The 26,108-nt window shown below is 40.6% G+C and overlaps 2 protein-coding genes and 1 long non-coding RNA gene across 10 annotated transcripts; 1 reads left to right on the top strand and 2 right to left on the bottom strand.

Moving 5' to 3' along the window:
• The first annotated feature begins 418 nt into the window (after positions 1-418).
• On the top strand, positions 419-26,080 carry Rhobtb (Rho-related BTB domain containing). 6 transcript variants are annotated; one of them, XM_076310670.1, is made up of 15 exons: positions 419-592; positions 15,376-15,737; positions 16,089-16,192; positions 16,256-16,453; positions 17,003-17,210; positions 17,763-18,005; positions 18,086-18,171; positions 18,455-18,581; positions 18,991-19,125; positions 19,743-19,766; positions 20,662-20,812; positions 20,911-21,041; positions 21,117-21,359; positions 21,472-21,620; positions 21,705-26,080. In XM_076310670.1, the coding sequence occupies exons 2-15, from the start codon at positions 15,558-15,560 to the stop codon at positions 21,937-21,939; spliced, it is 2,214 nt and encodes a 737-aa protein (XP_076166785.1). In that variant the 5' UTR covers positions 419-592; positions 15,376-15,557; the 3' UTR covers positions 21,940-26,080. The 6 variants fall into 6 exon arrangements, with proteins under 6 accessions (XP_076166785.1, XP_076166784.1, XP_076166780.1 ...); XM_076310669.1 differs by having other exon boundaries at positions 15,303-15,737; XM_076310665.1 differs by lacking the exon at positions 419-592 and adding an exon at positions 6,221-7,555.
• On the bottom strand, positions 10,107-19,486 carry LOC143146400 (uncharacterized). Its single transcript, XR_012991929.1, has 11 exons — positions 18,425-19,486; positions 17,692-18,190; positions 17,305-17,466; positions 16,041-17,204; positions 15,820-15,972; positions 15,351-15,727; positions 13,679-14,440; positions 13,211-13,513; positions 12,779-13,119; positions 11,224-11,585; positions 10,107-11,110 (listed from the first exon to the last, which is right to left on the bottom strand). It is a non-coding gene; the product is annotated as an uncharacterized LOC143146400 (long non-coding RNA).
• LOC143146399 (uncharacterized) lies at positions 21,442-25,881 on the bottom strand. 3 transcript variants are annotated; one of them, XM_076310673.1, is made up of 5 exons: positions 25,776-25,881; positions 25,128-25,325; positions 24,056-24,180; positions 23,551-23,832; positions 21,442-22,412 (listed from the first exon to the last, which is right to left on the bottom strand). In XM_076310673.1, the coding sequence occupies exons 2-5, from the start codon at positions 25,180-25,182 to the stop codon at positions 22,359-22,361; spliced, it is 516 nt and encodes a 171-aa protein (XP_076166788.1). In that variant the 5' UTR covers positions 25,183-25,325; positions 25,776-25,881; the 3' UTR covers positions 21,442-22,358. The 3 variants fall into 3 exon arrangements, with proteins under 3 accessions (XP_076166788.1, XP_076166789.1, XP_076166787.1); XM_076310674.1 differs by having other exon boundaries at positions 23,605-23,832; XM_076310672.1 differs by lacking the exon at positions 21,442-22,412 and having other exon boundaries at positions 23,147-23,832.
• Positions 26,081-26,108: the final 28 nt, after the last annotated feature.

Here is a 26,108-nt window from a genome sequence, read left to right as displayed (position 1 = left end):
AAATAAATAAATCGAAATAAATCGTTTCCAACGATTCCGATCGTTACGTTTGAATCGCAGTTCAAGTATATTCCCCCCTCCCGAACAGAAATAAAATCACCGATTCGAATCAACTCGGATCATGGGGCATGCACTGAGTTGTCGCGTTGCAGACTTCCGCTGATCAGCATATATGCCGGTTAATCTGTTGCTCCGCAATTGCACCGACCACCTCCAGACATTTAAAGCCGCCTCGTTCGGCGTCTATCTTCTTTCGTCTCCGTTTAACGGACTTGATAAGCTAATGGCGGTCCAGACAAGGAACAACAGCATTGCAGGAATCCCTTTCGACGGTCCGCGACGAATGTAATTTTAAGATTGTTTGCTCGCCGCTCGGGGCACAGCCTGTTTTGACCTCTAACGTCGTGCATCTGTCGTTGATGGCACGCCGCGTCCACTGGCGACATTTAACCGTGATACACGTATCGGCCCGCGGAAGAAAAACAGTCGTTATCAATTATCATGCGAAAGCGCAGCGTCGCTCGCAGGGACATAAAGGAGCCTGTTTTTTTCTGGTGTCGTCAGTGAGAGTGGACGTCGTCGTGGACACCAGGTGAGGGTTTAACACACGCGTATGGAAAATTTATTGCATGTGCAGTGATAGACGATCGAGTGCATCAATCGGTGCATTGGATTTTAGAGAAGATCTTGTCGCGGTTAAATGAGCGGACGTATTGTATAATCGGCACCCGGTTTTAAATAATAAATAGCTTTCATTTGTGGTATTTTTGTCTCTTTTGGTGGACGTGAATGCCTTTATTGAGATGATAAAAATTTGTAAAGGATGTAATAATGGGGAAGATCTAGGAAAAAAATTTAATTTTTAGTTGAGAAATTTTAAGAATTGTCTTGTATATGAAGTAAGATTTTTTGAAACACATTATTCCTTTGTACGTGTTTTTAAATATTTTTTTTAAATAAACCACAGTTTTCATTTGTGGTATTTTTGTCTCTTTTGGTCGACGTCAATGCCTTTATTGGGATGATAAAAATTTGTATAAGTATGTAATAATGGAGAAGAAGATCTAGGAAAGAAATTTTATTTTTATTTGAAAAATTTTAAGAACTATCTTGTATATGAAGTAAGATCTTTTGCGATACATTTTCCTTTGTACGTGTTTTTAAATAAACCACAGCTTTTATTTTGTCTCTTTTAGTGGACATAAATGCCTTTCGAGGGATGATAAAAATTTGTATAAGTATGTAATAATAGAGAAGAAGATCTAGGAGAAAAATATTATTTTTATCCGAAAATTTTCAAAAATTACCTTGCATATAAAATAAGATTTTTTAACACATTTATATTTACGAAATTTATATTAATTTCCAAGAAGTATTGACTCGTACCAAAGAGAACCAAAATGCTAGTACAATCTATATGAAACGAATTTTTCCAATAAATTTCTACACGGTTACATAATAAGGATCGTTAAAAAATCTTTTCTTATCTTTGATTTTGGTTCAAGCCAGGGGAAAAAAATGTATCTTTTAAATATTTCCAGTACTCAGAAACGATATTAAAATTCACGTCTCGAGGACACGTCACGAACACGAGAAATATTTGCTTTTCGATGAACCGTCGCTAAGTGTGAATAAAAGTTTTTAAGAAATCGCAAGTGGTGCCACTGTAGCCGTTCAGATGGTGTTTTTTTTTTATAAATTTTTGACGCCCCATAATTTTTGTTAGAGTTTGTGACACGTGTCTTGTTGAAAAAGAAAAACGAGGGTACGTCAACATGGACCGGTCGGTTATACCATAGAGATATTGTTATTAGCGGACAAACAGGCTCGTTAATATTGCGTCGATAAAACCACTTTGTCAACGTTGGTCGCTTATAGCTCGGTAACCTGGAATCCATCGGCGCGTATAAACAAATGATCGACGTCGCGTGTTCCCGACCGGGCGAATTAAACGACCGCGAGACAGGGGCCTCGTATTACATAAGCATTATGCCAATTACACGGGCGTGTGCGTTCTTAACGAGCCAGAACAGGCAATTAATTAATTGATTAAACACTATTGCTCAAAAGGATTGCGTAACGATCGTTTTGCAACTCGAGACTACGGCTGGGAAATGTTTTTCGAATTTTTCACCGTGACGTTTCTACGATTCTTATTTTTCGTTTCATAGAATTTCTCCAAAAGTATCGCACGAGTGATCGAATTTTCTTTGAGATGGAAAATCAATTTTGAGTAATTTCTTTCTCAAGGAATATTTAATATGAAATTTTCCAATATTATATTTTCGTTTAGGATTTATTAATAGCGTCGTAGGAACGAAGAATACTTATATGTGTTTTTTTAATACGAAATTTTCCAATATTATATTTTCGTTTAGGATTTATTAATAGCGTCGTAGGAACGATGAATACGTATATGTGTGTGTGTGTATGGTAGGTTGTTTAATAAGTTTTGTCGTTCGGTAGAACTTCTCGAACAACCTGGTTGGAGCATGGAAAAGTATTTCTTATTTAATTTAATTCGAATTCCGCTGTAATCGCGCGCGAGTTCTGTAAATGAATTTCTTTCAATCGAGTCGATTGATATCTCGGATAGTTTCTCGATCTAGAGTGCTCGGGGAAAGTTTGTTTTAAAATTTATGAACGAGGTACTTAAATAGTTCTAAAGACGATATTTTTGATCGATACTTTGAAAGTCTACACGAAGGAACAGATATTAAATTAAACGATGCGTCAAGGTGAAACTGGGTTTTTGCTTTCATTCTCTTCTACATTTGTGTGTAACATTTGTTGTTCTGTTACTGTGGGATATCTTCAAGATAACTTAAAAATCGAAGAATAGAGAGTTTGAATCGACAAATTATTTATCTGAAAAGAAAATTATTTCGTACACTTAGTCCTTTCGTGCAAAAATATTTAAATTTAGTTGACAGGAAGTACTCGTTTATTGAAAGTAACTCAAAGTGTTCCGTTATGAAGAAATTATTTTAAATTGGTCTTTTCGTGCAAAAATATATAAACTTAGTAAAGATAGGAAGTACTCGTCTATCGAAATTAATACAAAATGCTTCCTTGTAAAGAAATTATTTTAAACAATTGATCCTTTCGTGCCAAAAGTACTTAAATTTAAGTATTTTGAAATTAGTAAATTTAGTAAAGACAGTAAGCACTCGTTTATCGAAACTAACACAAATTGCTCCCTTGTGAAGAAATTATTTTAAATAATTGATCCTATCGTACCAAAAATATTTAAAAATATTAAAGATAGAAAGTACTCGTCTACCGAAATTAACACAAATTTCTCATTTATGAAGAAATTATTTTAAACAATTGATCCTTTCGTACCAGAAATATTTAAATTTAGTAAAGATAGGAAGTACTCGTCTATCGAAATTAACACAAAATGCTCCCTTATGAAGAAATTATTTTAAATAATTATTTTAAATTGGTCCTTTCGTGCAAAAATATATAAATTTAGTAAAGATAGGAAGTACTCGTCTATCGAAATTAATACAAAATGCTCCCTTGTGAAGAAATTATTTTAAACAATTGATCCTTTCGTACCAAAAATACTTAAATTTAAGTATTTTGAAATTAGTAAATTTAGTAAAGACAGTAAGCACTCGTTTATCGAAACTAATACAAATTGCTCCCTTGTGAAGAAATTATTTTAAACGATTGATCCTTTCGTACCAGAAATATTTAAATTTAGTAAAGATAGGAAGTGCTCATTTATCGAAACTAACACAAAATGCTCCCTTATAAAGAAATTATTTAAAATAATTATTTTAAATTGATCCTTTCGAACCAAAAATATTGAAAAACATCAAAGACAGTACGTGCTCATCGGATGAAATTAAAATTAACCCCCTGAAACCTCGTAGAATACACGGTGGTGAGGAAGTGAACGAAGTCAGGCCCCGAATAGATTTCTAGAATATTAACGACCGTCGAAAGAATCGGTTCTAGAGCAATCGATTGATTCAACTAATTCGACGACCGCGATGGCGAGGCATACAGCGTCCCTGTCCTGCCGCACTGTACAGTGCGACGGCAGGGTGGATTGATTTTTCGCCCCCTGACGTCACCACGAGGCCAGCATGCGCGACGCGGCGCGTTCCGACGCATTTCATTTCTTCATCTCGGCCACTATTTTCGTGTACGTGTACCATGCATCCGTTCGTTCGAAAATCGAACGATCGAACCCGCAGTTTCGATCGGTACCGTTTATTGCTTCAATAAACATCGCGACCGTTCCTCCTCGATACGATGAAACGAAATTTTTTAATTAAAAATTTCTCTAATGCTTCTATACGTATCGAGAGGGTTGAAATTTGTTACAAAGACGCTTGTAAAGGGAAAAAATTATATTTTCGCGAAAAGCAAAATATACTCATTGGCTCACTCGGTTCTATTCCGCGTAGCAACCAGAATAATATCTCTTTATCGAAGTCCTACAATTTCGGTAGATAGGAGGTTCGTCCGGGTTGAACGTTGTCGAACTCATCTGTGATTCAAACCGACGACTAACACGTCGATGAACATTCTTTCGATTTGAGTAGGTCTTGATAGGAACGAAAGTAGAAGTTTCAACAATTTTTGGGAAACTTTCAAGAGGGTTTCTACGTATCTGTACGTCCTTGGTGCTTGACCGAGTTGGATCAGGATTAAGTAAACTTTGAGGGTGGATTAGGTGTAACAGAGGAGAAAATAGAGAGAGTGAACGATACTCGATCATGTAGAAGCCAGTTTATAGCCTGAGTCTTTGAAATTATTCGTTATTTTGTTATGTGGAGACAGATGGTTAATTAAGGGGTCTTCGAATGATTGTTCAAACCATAAAGAAGCAATACTGTAAAAGCAGAGCAGTAGTTTCGATGAAGACTGACATGAATTGTCAAGGAGTCGAGAGCAATCATGATTTTTAAAAAAATGTTAGCAAAAATAGAAATAAACACAACGAAACCTGAGTAGAATTAGCCAATAGTTAGGCACAGTAATCATCGTGGAGGATGTTAAGGAAAGAAACCAGGAGAAAGAAAAATTGTACAGTAGAGTAATTTTTTACTTCAATTGGACAGTTATTTAGACAAGTTTTCATTCATTTCGCGTGAAAGTGAAGTATTTCAACAATATTTTATACCCTTAAATTTGAACAAATGAAAAAGATAGAACAAAACCTAATTTCATTCTCCAATTAAAGTTCTTATTTTCTTTACTCGAATACTATCTCATTCATTGGCCGATCAGTATAATAAAAACAAACCCAACACTCACCGTAAATTAATTTTTATTCATTGTTTCTCAAGGTCACTTTAATTATTTTTTTTGTCACTTGTACGTTATAATACAAAGTAATACCTTTACATTTTTCGAATAGGACATTAACGACACTCTTGTTGCACTCTTCTACTCGTAAGCTTTCCAACAATCTATTATCCCCCAACTCCCATCGACTTGAACACTACAATACTCAAAAGATAGAATCTAATTTTATTTCACAAGTGAAATTTTCTTTTGTTCATCAATTCTCGTGTCTCAAAAGTAGAATTATCGAATCGTTAGTCAGTTTATAATTTTAGAATTAAATTTTACTTCACAAGTAAAATTTCCTTTCGTTTCATATTACTCAAATCTTCGATTATCATCGAAAGGGAGACTCGACTACTCCTGTGTCTTGAAAATAGAATAATCGAATCGTTAGTTAAGATTTTAGAATTAAATTTTATTTCACAAGTAAAATTTCCTTTCGTTTCTATTATTCAAATCTTCGATTATCATCGAAAGGGAGACTCGTCCACTCCCATGCCTCAAAAGTAGAATAATCGAATCGTTAATCATTTTAAGAATCAAATTTCATTTCACAAGTAAACCACCCCTCTCCATTCATTCCTCAAATCCTCGTCCCTCACGAAAAATCATGAATCCATTCGTTAATTAACCAACAATCACCATCGAGAAATGCCCCAAGACCCCCACCGATTCGCAATCCACCGATCCTCCCAAATCCACGCCACACTCCCCAAGTGTCATTACTTCGAACGCCACAGCCCTGTCAAAAGACAAAATTTCCATTCGATTAAACTTCCAGTCCCCCGGTTCCTCGAATTCTCGTCCCTTCTCGAACCGAAAGAAAAATCTCCCCGACCACCCTCCTTCGTTCCAAAAGCAGAATAATCGAGTAGCCCGGTCATAGAGGCCAAGACGCTGCGGAAGGAAGGGGGTTGGTCGAGTAGGTGGTAGACGGGTGGGTGGTTCGGTTGGCTCTAGAACGAAGCAGGACGTTGGGGTCAGAGACGAGTTCATTCAGTGTTGCGCGGTTGCTCGACAGCACGTCGTTTCCACTCCCTCGTATCCTCCATCGTCTCTCCGTCCATTTCACCGGTCGGTTCTCCCTCGAATTAATTAACGAATCGATCAGTTAACAACCACCGATTCTCCTACCGTCTTTCCGTACTCTCATTCTCTCGATCGTCACCGAGAGGAGAATTTCTCCTGATTGAAAGTTTCTCGAAAATTTCTCGAAAGTTTCTCGATCCTCTCGTCCACCTTTCTCACCGTTGAAAATTTCATCCATTTCCTAACGAAGATCCAACGTAGCATTCATAGCCAGTTCTCGTTGGTGTACACGTGCGCCGCAACGTCGACGGGACGCGTTTCTAGGCAGCTTAGCGCGGTCTGGTTTCACGAGACATCGGTTTCGATCGACAGGAGGCGAGAGACTGGGTCGCGCGACGACACCGTCCCCGGTTGCCGCGCGCGCACTCCTCGCGTTCGTTTCACTCGAAGCACGAAAACCCGACTCTCGACTCGCCAGTCCCGATACAAGTCACGTGCGACGACATGAAACCGTCAACGGACGGTTCGACGTGGCTGGTACGCCGTACGAACGCGATACGCGTCTCCGGGCGACGATAAAACAGACGAGTGTTCCGTGGTGACAGTTTGAAGGACAATCGGAGGAAAAGAACTGCGAGAAAAGAAAGAAGAACCCACGGAAAGTGTCGATACGAGCAACGACGAGGTCCGATCCGAGATCCACGAGGGTTAATCAGCTCAGGTCCCCCTCTGATGGTGTATGCCCCTCCCCACTTCTTCGATTCGCGAGGAACGTCAGCTGGAACTTGCGTGGTGCGTCTTGGGTGTGCAGCGTGCCGCTGCAGCTTCTAGTCCGTGATCCGTGGTACGCGAGAGAGGCGCGATATGAGCTCACGGTGAAAGAAAGAAAAAAAATACTCGCCGAGTTCACCGCGAACAAACCGTCTTGATAAACGTGACTCGCGAGGAGACCGTGGCGTTTAAATTCCGTTGGTGCGTGCGGATAAACGTGATCATCCCGTGCGTTCGAGTGGACTCGCCGCGTACACGCTGAGCTACGGTGAAGAGGAATCGTGGTGCTTTCGAGCGTGTGCTTAACCAGCGTGATATCTCTGCGTGTGCCTCGAGACGGTTGTTAAAAAAAAAAAAGAAAAAGAAAAGAAACGTACCCCGTGTGTCCAGTGTCGAGTTCAACGACGACGACGACAGAGAAAACGGAGTGAACTGTACCCCTTCGGTGAGTGAAAACAAACAAATTTCGAGGAAACCCTACCACCAAGGATGGTTACCATGAGACATTGCGTTTCCACGACGATGTAAACACACTCTATATCTACGTGGAATTCTCGTGTACAGGGACATTGGTCCCTCGTGGTGTCTCCGATTGTGCATCGGACTGTATTAGGTCGCTGGGTGTGCACTTGGTCGTGCATCCGAGTTGATTGGGTCGGTGTGCACGCGTTTCTGCATCGGGAACGTATCGAAGTATTATTAGGTCGCTTCGTGTGCATCGGTCCGAGTATATTGGGTCACATTGTGCGTCGAGACACATTGCGTGTACACAATGTCCTTGGTCTTCATCTTTCCGGGAACAATCTCGCTAGCTGAGAACAGTGATTCGTAACGATGATGTTTGATTGGTTTGGACGAGTTTCGGGGCAATTGTTGACCCATGGTTGCTTCGTTTTACACGACGAGGAGCACCATCCACGCGAGCACGTCACGCAGTGTCAACTGCTCGTGGTCGACGATCGTTGTCTCGGTTTATCCGCGGTGTCTCTTCGTCTATTCCCTCTGATGGCTTACGTAAGCCAGCGACCCTGATACGTGCTCGTTTCTCCTCTGTTACCACTCGATCCGATAGGGGCCACGGCGTAACGATTTATCGTGGTGCACGTTCTGCCCGTTATGGTTGATACGAACGGAATCATTGATTCGATGTTTCGACGCCAACAGCCAACCGAGGGAATCTCTATTAGGGCAGCACGTGCTGCGTCAACAGCTGATCACGACGCTCGACTCGATCGATCGACCGATTAAAACGTCAAGGATGTATACTAGAAGGGGACAGTTTGGTGTTCCCAGTCTCGAAAATTACGGATTTCTTACAATTTTTCTTCTTACTTAAGGATATTAGCAAACCTTCTGCAACCTGGTTTGATATCGGGTCGTTCGGAAAGTCGTTTCGTTTTCCAAAATGGAGAGTATGTAATTTAATAAAAAGGTTTGTACGCTCTAAAAAAAAAGTGAAAAGAAAAACGAAATTACTTTCCGAACAATCTAATAAAGTACGTGTTATTCTTTTGAAACGAGTTTTTTGTTCTCGACAAATAATATACTATGATTGAATCGTTGATCCTCGTGGACAAAGCTCGCGAAGATTACCAATTACTATTAGTTTATCCTATCGAATGAGCAACCGTGAGACGTAAATTTCGAAAATAAAAAAATACCACGAGGACATTGCTTTGGTCGGAAATATCCAGTCCTTCGACTCCTTCTTTCTTTTAAATTAGTTCAGAAATATTCAGTACCATTGTATCGTGCACTACAAATATCTTTTTAAAAGAAAATTTTCATCAGAAATATTGTCTTTCTTCTTTTCTTTCTTTCCAGGTCGGTTGACTATTGAATGTATTCGTTACCATTGTATCCTGTACCACGTACAACTTTCAAAATTTTGATTTCATATTTTGGTGTTTAAAATCCTACGACATTGCCAACTTCGCGGAATAATGCATTCGAGAGTCAAATCACAAAGAGGAGGCAAAGAAAGCCATTTCTTTGGTCGAAAATATCCAGTCCTTCGACTTCTTCTTTCTTTTAAATTAGTTCAGAAATATTCAGTACCATTGTATCGTGCACTACAAATATCTTTTTAAAAGAAAATTTTCATCAGAAATATTGTCTTTCTTCTTTTCTTTCTTTCAGGTCGGTTGACTATTGAATGTATTCGTTACCATTGTATCTTGTACCACGTATAACTTTCAAAATTTTGATTTCATATTTTGGTGTTTAAAGTCCTACGACATTATCAATCTTCGCTGTCTTCGCGGGATAATGCGTTCGAGAGTCGAATCACGAAGAAGAGGCGAAAAAAAAATCGCCTCTTTTATCCGAGATGACCAGACGGTCCCCTTAAGTCACTGAAAGAGGTCGAGCAATAGGAGTACCGTTTACTTAATTAATGCAGCCGACGCGAGCAGCTCGTTGACCCCGCTGCAATTCTTGGACTTGGATCGCCCTTCGACGGAATTGATTTACCAACCTGGCGGGGACCAGGCGTCTCTCCCGGCCAGGCTGGAACGCGCCGCGACGCCAACCTCTTCTTTTTTTTTTCTTCTTCGCTCTTTCGTGCTTTTTCTTTTTTTTTCGCTGACCTCTCAACTGCTTCGTTCTGCAATGCGTTAGCATACGCGTCTGCGACAGGCGCAGTCTACGTCGATCAAATGCATTCAGCTTTGTACGTTCGCAAGGATCGTCATTGATGCTGGTCAGTCCCATTTTTCAGTTTGTAATTTCCTCAGTGCGTCTTCTTCATTCGACTGCAATGAAGCTATATTTATTTCTACATAATTTACCATATTCAGCTTTCTATGTTTGCAAGAATTATCATTGTATTAAGGAGTTTAATCAAATGCAATTCTGTATAGATTGAATGGGTAATTTAATTATTCCGACGACAACGTTGGAATTGATGTTGATAATAATTGTCATCGATAGACAAGGAGTTGAGTTACTGGAAATTCTTTTTGGTCTCTTATTGATCAAATACAATTTTTCATAAATCGATGGGCAATTTAATTATATTAATTGTTCTTTCTTAAAAGTTAACTACAGTGAGTTTTATCAATGGTATATATTCTTGTATTTGTACCTCCATGGAAAACTAATAACAATAATGGCCGGATTGAGCCACGAATAATTTAGGAATTTGGCTGCAAAGTGCTGTTTATAATACCTGCCATGTTTCGTTCTTTATGAAAGAGTTTAAGAATCGTATGGTTGTCAACAAGTTGGAAATAAATCACGCACTGTGTGTCGATTGTTTGGTAGCATCTGTTGTGACGGATCGAATCCTTTGAAATCTTGAGAAAAATACACCTATGTTTCGAGAAACGTTGTGCAATTGGAACACGCAATTATTAACGAAACAAATCGAGATAGATCTAAAATTTAATTCAATTTGTTTGTCGAGGAACGTATTAATGTATTTTATTTTTAACGAAATCTCAAAACAGAAGTGTCTTTCCTCCGATTCTTTCGATTATAATTTATAAAATTTTTAGGAGATGATTTGGAAAATCGAGTAACACAATCGCACTTAAATTGTCTCGATTTGACAAGTATCGAATATAATACTTTAGCAGAGACAGATTTGATTCTAAATGTCAAAAAATTCTTCTATAAGAGACTAAAAGTTAATTTCATAAAATGAAGAACGTTAATTTGAATGTACGCAAGAAAAGTTAATTTTTATTATTTAACCGTGAATATTTAAACCATTAATATATTATCGTCGCTATCGTCACAATTTAAATATAACTTCCAGTGTCCTATCCAGTTCATGATTTATCCCTCTGTACACTGTACCTGTATGTCTAATTGAAACATACAATACTAATATTCCCTCGAGTGTCTAACCCAAAGCTTTTTGCGGCAATTTAATGTACGCAGCTTCTTGAGCCCCGACTTATGTACACAGTTGCGAAGTTTCATTCAAGTTGATGCATAGTACCCAAAGTACTTGTGAATGAACCTGCATTGGCATTAACGCTCACTGTCCTAGAAACTGAAACCAGAATATAAATTTTTCATCGAATCAACCGGGCTCAAAATATAACCGACAAAATTTTTAAAAAAGATCATTCGCGTAAACTATCAACGAGTATAGAGATTACATACGTGACGAATATATCATACATCAGGAGTCGTGGAAATCGCTCGAATACATTCTTCAGAGCTTCGTACGTTGCATAGAGTTTGTGCATTCACTCCAAAGTTTGGTAAACTCCAATCTAATGGCTCAATTTCAACATCGTGCAATCCGGAATGCATAGTGATCTGGTGTAAACTCCCCAGTCAGTGTTGTATAATAGACAATGCGATAAATGGATTGCAAATCCAACGTTTGCAAAGGCAGGTCGAATCTAGTGCCTATTTCTGGGTCACGCTTGCCATCGGCGCTGCACGTTTAACGATCGCACGATAAGTTCAAGTGCAACGCCATCGAACGCGTTATTCTTTCCCTCTTTTCCTGAATTGCTCTGAAAAAAAAAGAAAATTGATATGAAAATTCACGACCAACTCGAGTATCTATTCTAAAAATGTCGAGGCTCGATTTTTCGACCTACGTGCAGAGGGAAATGTTTCTTAAAAACTTGTCTAGAACGCAAGGCTAAATCGACATGCAATGGCCGCGCTAAATTGCTTCCTTCCAACTGGAAATTGTCGACCAAGTACTTTTTTTCTTGTACGACACAATTTTCACGTCGACTTTTTCTTTCAAATGTGTTCAACACGTTTAATAGATCTTTGAATTAAAAAAAAAAGAAAAGAAAAAAAAATGCCACTCGGGTTTCTTGTCAGGTAGAGTAACGAGTTAACGAGTTTAACGATAAGGTGAAGGTAGCCTGATAGGTGTAACAATGCAATGATAGATAGATTAATGAGTCTAATGATGTATTAAGGATTGAATGGTAAAGATGAGTGGTAAAATGTTGAGAATTGTACAAGTATATGGACTGTATCCAAACGAGATCATTATTTAAACACGGAGATCGTTTACAGGAAAATATCTAAAAATGTACCACAAAATTAAACTATTTTTATAACAAAGCTACAATTAATGACACGCGAAGCGACGAGAAAAAAGGACTCTAACAATTACAATTTGTTGTTTACAATTTCTTCGTATATCCACAAACAATTGACATATTTTCGTATTCCCGTTTAAATAGTCTACCCTGTGTACCACATGACCCAACGACAGAGCAAAGATAGATCAATCGGTCTAACCATAAGTTAAAAACAGGCTATGATAATAAACTAGAGGTAGATCAATGTATGGGCAGGTGCGCGCGCACGTGTATGTGTGTATATAAAAATAGAAACGTGAAAACAAAAAAAATTATAAAAGTGCAGGTACAATAGAAGCGAAGAAGTAGTACGATGCACTAATAAGTCCAATGACAGTCTAGAGGTGAATTAACAATCTCGCAAGAAAAGTTCAAGTATTTCTGAACTTTCGTGTGAATACGTACAACGAATTGTCTTTTTACAGTCTTTTGCTGCAAAATTATAGATTTTCTTCTAAAATTAAAGGTCACCGAGAACTGTGAACACCTCGTACCACGAAAGATTCTGGTTCAGATAGAGGACAACGACCGAAAGATTCGTATTTTATTTTCTAACGAACGATCGATCTCGCAACCACGCTGATTGATAGGTGAATTTTTACCGTCGGAATGGATTCATTCACAGACCAGTTCCTGGTGAAGCCAGGCCCTGCAACGAGCCCCGGGAGCTTCGATTTTCGCGACTACCAGTGACTGTTCTGCATAGACGTATAGACGTTGTCACCTAGCACCGACTATCGACGCGTCCACTTGATATACAGCTTTACAGTATCTGCAGAATTGTGATAACGTTCCCGATGTCACGCGATTGTTTGACCTTTCTCGCTCTTATTTATCTGCGGCAATGATTAGCAAAATAAGGGGCACAATCCCTCGTTCTGATCGTGCAGGTCTAGATCCGTTGAGCGATCCGGTGCATGTACAGTGTCTGCTCGATGCTAGGCTTGAATAAAAGATTTTTTCGTTAGAACAAATTTCTCGAGAAGCTTCAACATAGTATCGACTAACATCGATTGGCAAAGAGTGACTCGAACCTATTTAAGTCTGGTATATTCATCATACTCAATTTACATCACTTATGGATATAATGTGTCCATCCACGTCAATTTCAACGTAGTATTGACTGGCACTGATTGATACGAAGTTGAGCATATTCGAGCTTGATGTATTTATTATACTTGCCGCGTATATTTCTTCTATAGACACAATGGATCCCTCGATGTCAATGTGAATATCGTTAATTTTGACGTAATCAATATTTGTTCGTTTTACTCTTCGATATAATTGTTAAATATGTTGTTCCGTTTTGGTATCAGGTGCATCAGGCTGATGTCTTTCTAAAAACAAAAAAAAGAGTATTTCAGTAATCCTGTTGATGTTATGCAACGTTTGTACCACTTGATTGCAAGATTCGTGAACAATTTGTGGTAACATTTTTAATCATGAAAGAATATCTTTTATCCGAGTATATCGAATAAAAGTATTCCAAAGTATTTACAAACCAATATACTATCCGTTTATCGAAGTCGGGGATCGCTGTTCAACTTCGCGTACGACATTCGGAAGAATCTATGTATATTTAATAAATGTCGCAAATCGTCGCAGTAAATATTCGTCTTTTGAACCAGCTGTAAACAAACGACTGTGAATTTTGACGAAAGTTGGTGTAAACCGGCCAGAACGAAGGTTCAAACCCCGCTTAAAAGCATGCAACTTGTCCGAAAGTGTATTCACTCGGTTTGTAGGTATCGGAGGTAGACAAAAACTGTGTTCATGCGTCCGTTCAGGGTTAAGGTGATATCGGGGTTGAGGTTGGCGTTGCGAAGGTTCGATACTAAATATAGAGAAGGCGCTTACGGGGTCAAATCAATAGGCATTCTGCGTATATGTATATGCACGGTGCCTGAACGCCTGAACATTGCACGGAAGCTTAAAATATCTACGGCTACGTGACCACCGTGGAAGATCTCCGCTCCTGTGATGATTATCAGTGTCTCCACTATCGACGTTCATTGATTGGAAGTGTTCCAATTGCACAGCTCGAACCCGTTCGTTTTTCAATCGTGTGCAGCGTCGCTCCTGATCAACCCTCTGCGGTCGGACAAGTTCCTTTTCGCCTCGATACGTTGCAAATCCTTGGCATCGAGGATCTGTCCTTCTCTCGAGTTTCAACCGATGTAATAGGGTCATTATGATCCGTACCGGGACTTTAAAAAATCCTAGGTGGCTGGTTTGAACTGTTCACTCGTTTCTCGATGTTGCACCTACGGTCAATATGTGAGAATATTAAATTTTGTCTATTTCTTGGGCTCGACTCGATGTTATCAGTCGCGTAATCGTGTGTTCGAGGATTGAAACCGTAGCAAACCTCTGGTATCGGTAGGACACCTTTACTGCGTATAAATAGCTTTAAACTCCCACATCCTGCTCAGCCACAATTAAAATTAAAAGCTATAAAGCGTCGCGCAGCCTCAGCAAAGGGCCGCAGAGAGTAAACAGAATCTTGAATACAGGTGGATCGAGACAGCTAGTAATAAAATAAGTAACTAACTTGTGACGTGGACAAAACATGTCACACGGTTGCACAATTAGATTTCTTGCTTAATGTATAAAAGTAATTAAAGGATAATATAGTTTTGTTACCAATGTAACAATCAATTTTTAGATTCTCCTTGTCGAAGATACATGGTATTAATCTGGAATAGAAACGTGGATTCTAAATTAGTATTAATCATTGTAATGAGAATTCTACATTAAATATTATCCATGGAAGTGCAGATTTTAGAACAATATTATGTATCTTTGACAAACAGGAACAAAAACTAGTCGTTACATTGATAACAAAATCACATTATTTTTTAATTATTTTTATACTCTAAAGAAAAAATCCTACTCAAACTAGTTGTTACATTGATAACAAAATTACATTACCTCATGAATCAAATGTTTAAAACATTCGTTGATAACAGAATGCTTGGGACGACGTTATTGTTTAATAACGTCGCACAATTCCCCGAGCAATTGCTCACGCGATGCGACAACTGTGCCTCATCACGTGGGAACGCGCCTTACTCCCCATGCGGCGTGAGTTTTTCCGACCGGCCACGATAATCCGCAATGATTAAGTTGTTTCTAGAATTCCGTCAAGGACATCGCGTGCATGCACCGACTCACCGGCGCGTCCTGCGATTTCGGTCAGTTCCAGCATCGTAGACCGGGCCGATAACGAGATCCAGGTCTAAACCTCGGTCGGGATCGGATGTGGTGGACGTGTTCAGCTGGAGGCACAACAGCGGTTGTACCGACGACGGAGGTAGCTGCGTGTTCGGACGACCTGGCACGTGGAAGGGCACATTGGATGAACAGGGGTGATTGTCGGTGATGGACAATGAGCAGCCGCATCAGGAACTGGTCAAGTGCGTGGTCGTGGGCGACACAGCAGTCGGGAAGACCAGACTGATCTGCGCAAGGGCTTGCAACAAACACGTATCGCTCTCGCAACTATTGACGACCCACGTGCCCACGGTCTGGGCCATTGATCAGTACAGGATCTACAAGGACGTGAGTTTCTCATCGTAGCTAGCTTCTGTAGCCTGAAAGTAGCTCTACAACTCAGCCAAGTGTAATCGAAAGAGTACTTTACCTGTGCTCGATACCTGACACTTTTTAAAGGATCTCTGCCTTAACAAATTGATACAGGATCTACAAGGATGCGAGTTTCTCGTTAGTCCATCCTTCTTTCTGGTTCGATTCTCTTTCCTGTCGCCTCTGACATCTTTGATCGTAACGAAGCTCACTGAAAAGTAGAGAAAAAACTTTAAGAAATTACCCAATACTTACCAAGTGTAAACGCTAGAAAATTACCTAAACACCCAATGAAGTACCAATTGAAAACGATACTTTGTCCGGCAGGTCCTGGAACGATCCTGGGAGGTCGTGGACAACGTGAATGTTTCCCTGCGTCTCTGGGACACGTTCGGCGACCACGAGAAGGATCGTCGCTTCGCGTACGGCAGGTAAACTGACTACTCGGAGCTTTCTATGATGAATTTTAAAACGTTTGAACACTATTCGTGCAGGTCGGACGTGGTGCTGCTATGTTTCTCGATAACCAATCCCGTCTCATTGAGAAACTGCAAGGCGATGTGGTATCCAGAAATACGGAGATTCTGTCCACAGACCCCGGTCTTGTTAGTAGGATGTAAGAACGATTTGCGGTACATGTATCGAGATGAAACCTATCTGAGCTACTTTCGCGACCGCAGCCCGTTCGTTAGGTACGTTATCACCTTTGAATACCTTGCCCAATGGTAACTATAACTTGAGAGCAAGATAAAATCGAACACGTGTTCGCGTGAACTATTCTCATTGTTTCCGTGTACTCTGTAAACGATCTTCCTTTGCCCTGTACGGAGCTCGTTCGAATACTCTTCTTCAGCGACGATTTTTTTCGGCAAAGTATTGATTTCGCGGTCTCCGTAGACCTTCCTGATCAGCCGCTACTTTTCCCACTCTTATCAGACGAAACGGCCAAAGAATCCCCCCTCTCCCCCGTCCTTTTTGTTCTAAGATTCCAGGGGTTTCGAGTTCCTTTGTTCCTCGTTGAAATACATCGTTCGAGTCTTTTAAGCTTACGTAACAGCGAGTTCCATTTAGCCAACGATGGAATTAAACGAACCTTGACATATGAAGGAAGACTCCCGCGGGATCCTCAAAGTTCATCGTGACTTTCAGACACTCTTTCGTGAACGTTCTGCTTACTCTTCGTGCACGGTGACGCATTTCGTTGATACGTTACCCGGTGTTACCGTTTTCCTTGCGAACAGGGCGACGAGGAAGAGCGACTTGGTGATGCCCGATCAGGCTCGGGCCGTCGCCAGGGAATTGGGTGTCTGTTACTACGAGGCCAGCGTCTTCACGTATTATGGGGTGAACGAAGTCTTCGAGAACTCGATACGAGCTGCCCTCATTGCACGGCGGCAGCAACGATTCTGGATGACGAACCTCAAGAGAGTGCAAAGACCCCTGCTTCAGGTAGAAACAATAGATGGATCAAAGTCAATTGACCGTTCATCGAATTCATATACACCCTACCCGTGGGTTTCGTTTAAAAAAAAAAATCCAGTACCTGTGCTCGCTTCGTTTCAAACAAATCCCTTTTTACGTTCCCCCGATATTCCCAGACGTCCATTGTGCAAGCTTCTGCGTCAGATATCGAAGGATAATAGAAATACGTTAATCCCTCGAGGTCCTAATGCCACAATTCTTGAAGATACTATACAAGTATTAGCTACAAAAGATAACATCACTAATCCGAGCTTTAGCTTGCGAGCCAACAAGTTTAATAAGATCCCTGAGCTGGTGTCTTAACCGTGGAGAAACGATTGCCTCTGTTGTTTGATACTGTTCGAAAGAATGTATAGTAAGTTTATAAAATAGCGACGATCACGATGTACAAGGATCTTGTTCAACTTGTCGACCTACACCTGACGAATAACATTCACCGTAGACTCACCCTAGCGGACTCGTGCTACCGAAGGTTAACTCGTCGAGCACTTCGGTGAGGTCGACCGATTCTTCTTGCAGGCACCGTTCTGTCCGCCGAAACCTGTCCCACCGGAAGTGTGTCTAGCAGCTAGCACCTACGAGGAGAACATGATAACGCTGTGGTTGAAGCCGGTACACACCGACGTGACCCTAATTGCCGGGAACTGCACGTTCTCGACACATCGATGCCTGCTGGCCGCCGCCTCACCGGCGTTTCATCGACTTTTCACGATGGAACTCGTACAGGAACAGACTCCAAGGAGTTCCAGCGAGTCCAGCATGGTATCGCATTTTTCTCCCTCGATTCGACTTGTCCATTGTTCCCTGGTGCAATAGCGTGCCTTTTGCGTTCCGTTGTTCAGGTGAGCACGTTCGGCGAAGCGACGGTCGGCGACTTCAACGATGACACCGAGTGCCTGATTCGCATCGATCAATCAAAACCCGCAAAGTGAGTTTATCCAGCAAATCTGTTGAACAGTCCAACTTAAAGCCTTGGAACACCAACACGATGCGGTAACACAATGCATTGTTTGTATCATGTCTCGCGAAAAATTCTTGCGTTTCTTTGAGGGAGCAATGGTTACAATTTGGGTGATTTTAATGGGAGAACGACAGTGTTACATTTGAATCTTTCAACATAAGAGTGAACACTGAAATTGAAGATTCGAAAGAATGATAGAATTCTTCGCGAGACTTCATACTTGTATTAACGTTGTAAAACAATATTGCAGAGTTTGGGAACAACTTAAGCGGCGTTCGAGCTTCCAAGTGCTGCCCACAATGGACAACCAAAGGAAACCAGCTGGGGCGACGAGGGAGCTCAATCATCCTGCCTTCCAGAACATCCGTGTATGTCTGGTGAGGATTTTCTTGACGTATGTCGCCTGTACAGGATCTTGCAGGAAGGAATAAAATAATTGATATCTGAAAGTCATGAATCTTTCATAGAAATCATTCTTTATTCTCTCTTCGGAAGAGGTAAACGTGATACAGCTTCTTATCTGATGAGTCAAAAGTAATTTTTGATCAGTGCATCCTGTTCGTCCAAGTCCAGAAGTAAAGAGAATCTTTTTTTAACAGCTCGAATAAAATATCTTTACAAACAATCCAAGAGACGCTCAATTTGAAGTACGACTTGTTAAATGAGCGTGTATCCATTTCTGATAGTTGCTCTGTTGGTATCCTTGTTAAAAACTCTACAAATGTCCACGAAACTCTTCCCAATGATGTTTTAATTTCCCTCTTGCCTCCGTCGATTGGATTACAGACCGAGAGCACTAACGGTGTTCAACAACCAACGATCGTGGTGACGCTGTCGAAGCTGATTACGCCGCAAGCCATGCAGCAGTGTTTGCAATTCATTTACACAGGCAGCTTGGATAAACGGTACCACGATCTACAAGTACGTTGCATCGGTAGAAATATTTTCTACGGGTGGCCAGCACACTCGACGTCCATTTTTGTTTCATAGAGTACAAGAGGTCTTGTCTCGGTTGACGCTCGATTGCGTATGTTCGCGTTTAACGAGCGTAGTTCGCCATACGTGCGAACGCATATGGAATGGGGAGGCTGATCTTTTTTAGGAGATTAGATCGGTTGAACTAACGATTGCGAATTTGTCGAAGTAGCGACAGTTGAAAAAGTTGTGTTGTCATTAATAACAGGAGATTTTTTTACCCCGAAGCTGTACATTAAATGCTTTCCGTTTTCTTTCTATGTTAAGAGAATGTACAAAGTAAGTGTCCATTTCTTTTTCGATTCGAGTCTCCCTCTCTCTCTTTCTCTCTTTCTCTCTTTCTCTCTCTCTCTCTCTCTCTCTCTCTCTCTCTCTCTCTCTCTCTCTCTCTCTCTCTCTCTCTCTCTCTCTCTCTCTCTCTCTCTCTCTCTCTCTCTCTCTCTCTCTCTCTCTCTCTCTCTCTCTCTCTCTGTTTGTACATAGTAAATATTCAATGCTTAAGTCATTTAAGCACGGTGCTATTAGTGTGTGACACGGCAATTAACGCGGCTCTATTCTTTCAGACAGCTCCTATCGGGCTTCTACTGGTTAGTACAATGTGAAATACGTTTGCTGACACCAGCACACACACACACGCGCGCGCGCGCGCGCATGCACATATTAGTGGCATATAGTTACGAAGGATATTGACTCTATGAAAGAAGTGACATTTCATCTAGTAAACACGGAGGATGGAAACGATAATGCGAATATCTGTGAAATACACTATATTGTTTTATTTATACGCGGTTGGGTCGCTTGAAACAGATTCGTATAGCTTTTCCATTGGATCATTGTACCATTTTTCTACGAAGACGTCTTCCAATTGTTTTAAAAATTTTAGAGGAAGAAATCTGTTGTTCACTGTCCTCCGTAGCTACCCGTAATGGTTCGATGATATTTGAATCGGATGACCATACCAGCCAGGGAAGATGTAAAAGTTTATCTTGGTGTTCCTCAAACCAAAACTTTTCTGACTGTACGGCTAGACTGTCATCTTGAAAAATGGCATCGTTGTTGAGAAACAATATGCGGATCGTAGTATGAATCTCATCATCTAGAATGTCTATTCTCTCTGATAGAAATACGATCGTTCAGGGCAATGATGAGATTAAGTGTATATCAAGCTGGCCACCGAAATCGTCACAGAACCACCTCATGTTTAACAGTCAAAAGCGTCAAACGGTGGCTTAACTCTGTATCAATAAAACAATATAGTGTATCTCACAAATGCACGGATTATTTTGTCCATTCCTTGTATACGAAAGATTCGCAGTTTTCATAGGTGCATGGAATCGTTTCCGATACTTTTCATTCGGTGATATAAAATCGTCGTCAGCAAGGAATAAGAGACCCGACTTCAGAAAAGACTCTCATATTGATCATTACATATTCATTCTACGTTATCGAAGAACGTAAATTGATTGTACCATTTTCTCACAGGAGATTAGGCAAGCAGCCGAGTTCTTGGAGCTCCTGCAACTACTCATGGTGCTTGGAAGTCTGCAAACGAGAGACCAGTTCAACAACGATCTGAACAATCGGTACAAACAAGTGGTGAGACAACGACTGGAAGACATTTGCCTGGAACAAGGTACGTGATCTTTAACATTGGTGAACGTGATCTATTTTCATTGGTGAAAAATCTAGGCGAATTGCTCTTGTCTCTACCTTGAAATGTGACACGTTCAGGGTTATTTGCCGATGTGATGTTTGATCTGGACGATGGAAGTGTACCGGCCCACAAAGCGATCCTCACTGCCCGATGTGACGTGATGAAGGCCATGTTCTCCGGCGACTTCCGCGAAAGTAGTGCGAAAGTAGTGAGTTCCAGTCGTTCTTTGTCCAGTAGGCTATACTGTACACCCGACCTATAAATTCAAATACTTTATTAACAGATAGTGTTTCCCGGTGTACGTGAATACACGTTCCACAAACTCCTCTGTTATCTCTACACCGACGAGGTGCCAGCAATTTCCTCTGCCAGATGCTTGAACCTCCTAGAACTGGCAAATCGTCTCTGTTTGCAACGACTAGTGAATCTGGTGGAGAGCAGAGTGATCGAAGATCTCGAGAGGCTGTCCCAGAATGAGGGAAACGAGGCTGTGGAGAACTGCCTGAGGCTGCTAGAACCATGCAAGGTCGGCTCTCGTCTTGGTGACCTGTAAAGATAATCAATACTGACCGATTAAAGACTTCAATACACGGTAACCTCATCCCCCCCCCCCCCCCCCCCATTTTCTCGTGTTGCAGTTGCACAACGCCGACCAACTCGCAGACTGGTGCATGAACCACTTGTGCGTAAACTATAACAAATTGTGCAAAATGTCACCGCGAAGCGTGCGTCTCCTTCATCCGGAGAACCAGGAGTACCTGAACGAACATCGATGGCCTCCAGTGTGGTAATGTTCAAGTTCGAGTATCAAGTACAATTGAAACGATCGAATTCAAGATCACCAGCTGGAACATTACTCTCTGTTTAACAGGTATCTAAAGGACTACGATTACTATCAGAAGTGTTTGGCGGAACGTGACCGCGAGAACAAACCAACCCTGAAGAGGAACCGCAATCAGTCTGGCTGCCTGTGCTTCTCCAGTTCCAGCAAAACGAGAAGGGAGAGTTCAGCGAACGGCGGGACAACGTCATCGTCATCGAACGACGCACAAGCCGAACGGCCCCTGTTCGACGCGTCGATAGAATCCGGTGAACAGATCGTATGACAAGAGCCAAGCGGCCTAAGCCGCTCCGTCAGATTCATTCTGATCCTACCCGTGCTCATGGTCTTCATATGCACCATTTTTACTATTTTGATACTGCTACAGATTTACACTTAAGAAACATTAAACGCCGACAAGACGATCTTATGCACACGATTACCCGAGTAGGTGTAATCCATGAGAACGGTCCTGTACCTGGACAGGCCGCGTGTTCTTTATCAATCTCTCCCGTACGTAACGGGACCGGAACGGTCTCTATCGTATGTGTTCTTCTTCATTTCCTCGGAGAAGTCCAATCGTTTCGGGTGTAGGTTTTCTAAGAACAAGTGATCACACGAACTGTTCCCAGAAATTGGTGTATTTTTTCTACGTAATAAACTCCGATAGCAGACCGCAGGCTGCGTCCGTTGGAGGGACTTCTTTTAGGCGTCCATCGTTTCTAAAGAAAGCAAGCTGGTGCCTTTTGTTGACGACACCTGAAAAAGTTTCATTTGTTTGGTCGCGTTGCAAAATTAAGTTTTGTTGCAAAAATTTGCGAGTCACGATGCAAGCTGCACGAACACATTGCGTTGCGTGGCTCATCAATGAGCACGGGCACGTTCCTCGATACAGGACGTGAACGTTTTGGATTGCTCACCCACTATGATCACGTGATTAGTGATTTTTATACGAGAAATACTTCGACATCCATCGGATGATTCAACGGATCACCATGGGTCGAGTGATTACAACTGATAACGTTCCAGACGTTTGAGTGTAAACCGTGTCTTTTCCGGAAAGATTTCCAACGGTTTGCTAGCATTGCAGATAACCAAAGGCAATTGATGTATGGGAATACATGGAGTTTTATATTGGATCAAATTCAACTGGCCGTTCAAGGCTACTTCCCCCATTTGAACGCGTCAGATACGGGACTCCTACTTTTGTACCATGCCAACTTGCTTTTCCGTTTGAGACACAGAGAGCATCTGGATAGTAGTTCGTAAAAAGTAAGAAAAAAAAAACAACAGGAGAACAGGATACAGCAGGGTAACACAAATAATACGGTATAGTTTAACCTCTTAGTGTCCTCGAGCGATAGATTTTAACCTGACTGCAATGCTAGTGAAAAATTGGGAACCTTTATAGCAATCGTAGCGTAGTCCCGAGTTTGTTAATCCACTCGTTAGTAAGGCTACCTAGAGGCATATGTTAGAGGATGATGGGTGAACGTACGATGGATATTCGTGTGAAAATCGATGATGTGGCCTTCTGGTGACGTGTGTGAGAATTACTGCGACATCTTTTAAAAATGACACGGCTGACACCCAAAAGCCTTGAACAGCCTCGACTACTTCGGTAGCTATTGTTATTACCAGTTCCCCCTGCCCACCGTTACGAATTGGTTATACGAAAACCTGTTTGTACGATAATTTAAATAGAAACGACAAGAGGGAACGATAAAACTGAAATTGGATTCGGTTACGTGTCACCGGAACGAACAATTCCCATCGAAACGATAAAAAAAAATTTTTCGTACTTTTATCAATGCGTGTTAGACTGAAGAAACCGAGCAATAGCTTTATATTCGTTATAAACGATTCGTATATTCGTGTCAGAAATAAGACGTCGTACATGTAAATACCATGCGAGCCGTATTATTACGATAAACCTGGAGCGGAATTTTACATCGTTTGCACAGCATTTGACGACAGGCCCTGCTTCATCCAATCGAATATCCCTTACACGAGCGAGGTTACGATTCCTTCGCGGTGCAACGAGACTTCTCGTATTTCTACCATTTTGTAACGATCTACGACTACGCATTATTACTATCATCAATCGTCGATTATTTTTAAGCGAAGAGGACACATGCAGTTCAATCAATCCAGAGGGCTGGAGATTGTCCAATAACAACTGCAACATATCGATCACGGTAATGGGTTACTGCTAGAATTACTAATAATAAATGCGTCGTAAGAATAATTATTATCTAGATAAAGAAAGAGATAGCAGGAGCGATAGAAAAAGAGAAAAAGGGAGAGAGAGAATGGATTATGTTTGTAACGAGTATATATTATACGTATCTAACGTTTATAGGATATAGAGCGACACTTTATCAGAATGAATTCTTACGTACCTTATTACACATTTTCCTGACGACTTGTACTTTGTAAGTGCACAAATTAATTCTCGCGCATCCGAAGAAGCGCAACCTCGCCACGTGATGATATGTACGAAGTCCTCGGATAAACATAGGGCGACCTGTAATACATATTAACGGTCGGTATTAATGGCATTTAATAATTTGATACTCATTAATTCATCCTACCGTCGCAGTCATCATCGCGTAACTCGGTCGGTACATTCATTGTCGCGCAATAAAAGTGTGCCTGAACGAATGAAAGAATGACAGACAACAAAGGAGAAAAATGATCTAGAGACCGAATGAAAAACCCGCGGTGAATTATTATACATTTTCCTGCACGTAAAATAACACGTGTAAATGTGTGCTACCATAAGTAATTTTAACCTTACATTCTTGTATACGACACATCACGTACGTGCGAGTAACGATATTTCTTATTCGCAAATTTTCCAGCTACTCGGTCATTATACAGATTCGAATCGCTCGAAGTATTAATCGAATTTAAAAACGACCGAATATCTTCAAACATTAGAACCTCTTTCTATTCAAAATTCATTGTACGTTCGAAGTAATTCGAAATATTTTAAACACATTGCTACATTTGCGCGTCGGAAAAGACGAATAATAAAAAAAAAAATAAACCAACACAGTTATAAGATGCGCTACTGCCCGATCTGTAAGAAATTCTGTAACGGAGTCGACGTACGCAGAATGTCTGTTACGGTGAGGGTGAGAATAACGTCCCACTTGTACGCTACGTCAATTTCGATGTCAATGTTATCCTTCGTCGCTCGTAAATGTATATTTTGTATTGACATTGGTAATTGTAGGATTAAGAATACAGCCGTATGTACGAAGGCATATATAGAGCGATAGAAAAACGAAAATGAAATATCTTCCACGCGCATTTTAATCGCCAGTTCTCATTGTAAAAGAGGTTAAGTTAAATAATTGTCCACGCGTAAGAGGCATTTGCGGGCGACAAAGTTTCCTTTTTCACAATGTTTCGATGCGAAAATGTGTGTATAAATAACGTACGTTTAAGGATAGAAGTGACACGTACCATCATATTTTGCAAAAGAAGAATTTCTCCATCTTCTCGAAGTACTTAGGTGCATTTTGTGTTTTCATGTTTTGAGTTTGACACTTTAGCTCTCCCGCGCTCACAAGGCCTCCAATCCTAAATGCATGTTATAACTACGACCTCTGTTTCGAATCGTGCAAACTGATCGATCCGTAGAAAGTACTTCCGGTATGTTGCCTGCACGATCGATAATAAGTAATTTTGGTCGTATTAAAGGTTTAAACATAGATATCGGTTAAGGAATTATAAAACTGTCAAAGCATTTCATATCACAACGTTCCGTATCGAAAAATGAAACGTTCAAATATAAACGAGAAGAAATTTTTTCCGTCAAGATAGTTTGATTATTTCGAAGTATTTGAACGGTTGTGCGATCAACGTAAATACTGTTATTGAACTCAAATTGAAATCAAGATTTACAAGCACTCATTTACATTTCAAATTCTGAACTATTTTACATATTCAATTGTTCCGTTGCTTTTTCATTCTTCGCGTTTACGAACATATTTTTACATCAAACACTTGAACGCTGGTCGTTTAACCCGACGCAATTTAACAAATACATAATGAATGACAAATGATTAATACATACTATTGGACTTTAATAACGTCAAGTTTTATAACTACCTTTAGAAATTGCGTTCAGAGATTTTGAGAATCACACAGAAAAAAATTAAAAAGAAACCAAAGCGATTATTCAGAAGTCTCGACTGACGATCCAAACCGATTTTCGGATATCTTCATGAATTTATGATCGTTAATCGAGATTATGGCGACATCTATGTCAGCTTTAATTTTACCCGCCTAAAATAAAAGCAAAACTGTATATACGTATGTATGCATGCCGCTTCGAGAAATATGATTTTTATCGTAAGCTACATTTTAATATTCTATTTTCAAATGCACAGGCGATAAATAAAAGTAATTTTTAATTAATTTTACATAAAAGCATTTAAAAAT

This window comes from Ptiloglossa arizonensis, chromosome 4 (assembly GCF_051014685.1).
Source record: "Ptiloglossa arizonensis isolate GNS036 chromosome 4, iyPtiAriz1_principal, whole genome shotgun sequence".
NCBI lineage: Eukaryota > Metazoa > Arthropoda > Insecta > Hymenoptera > Colletidae > Ptiloglossa > Ptiloglossa arizonensis.
This window is presented reverse-complemented; position numbering and strand designations above follow the sequence as displayed.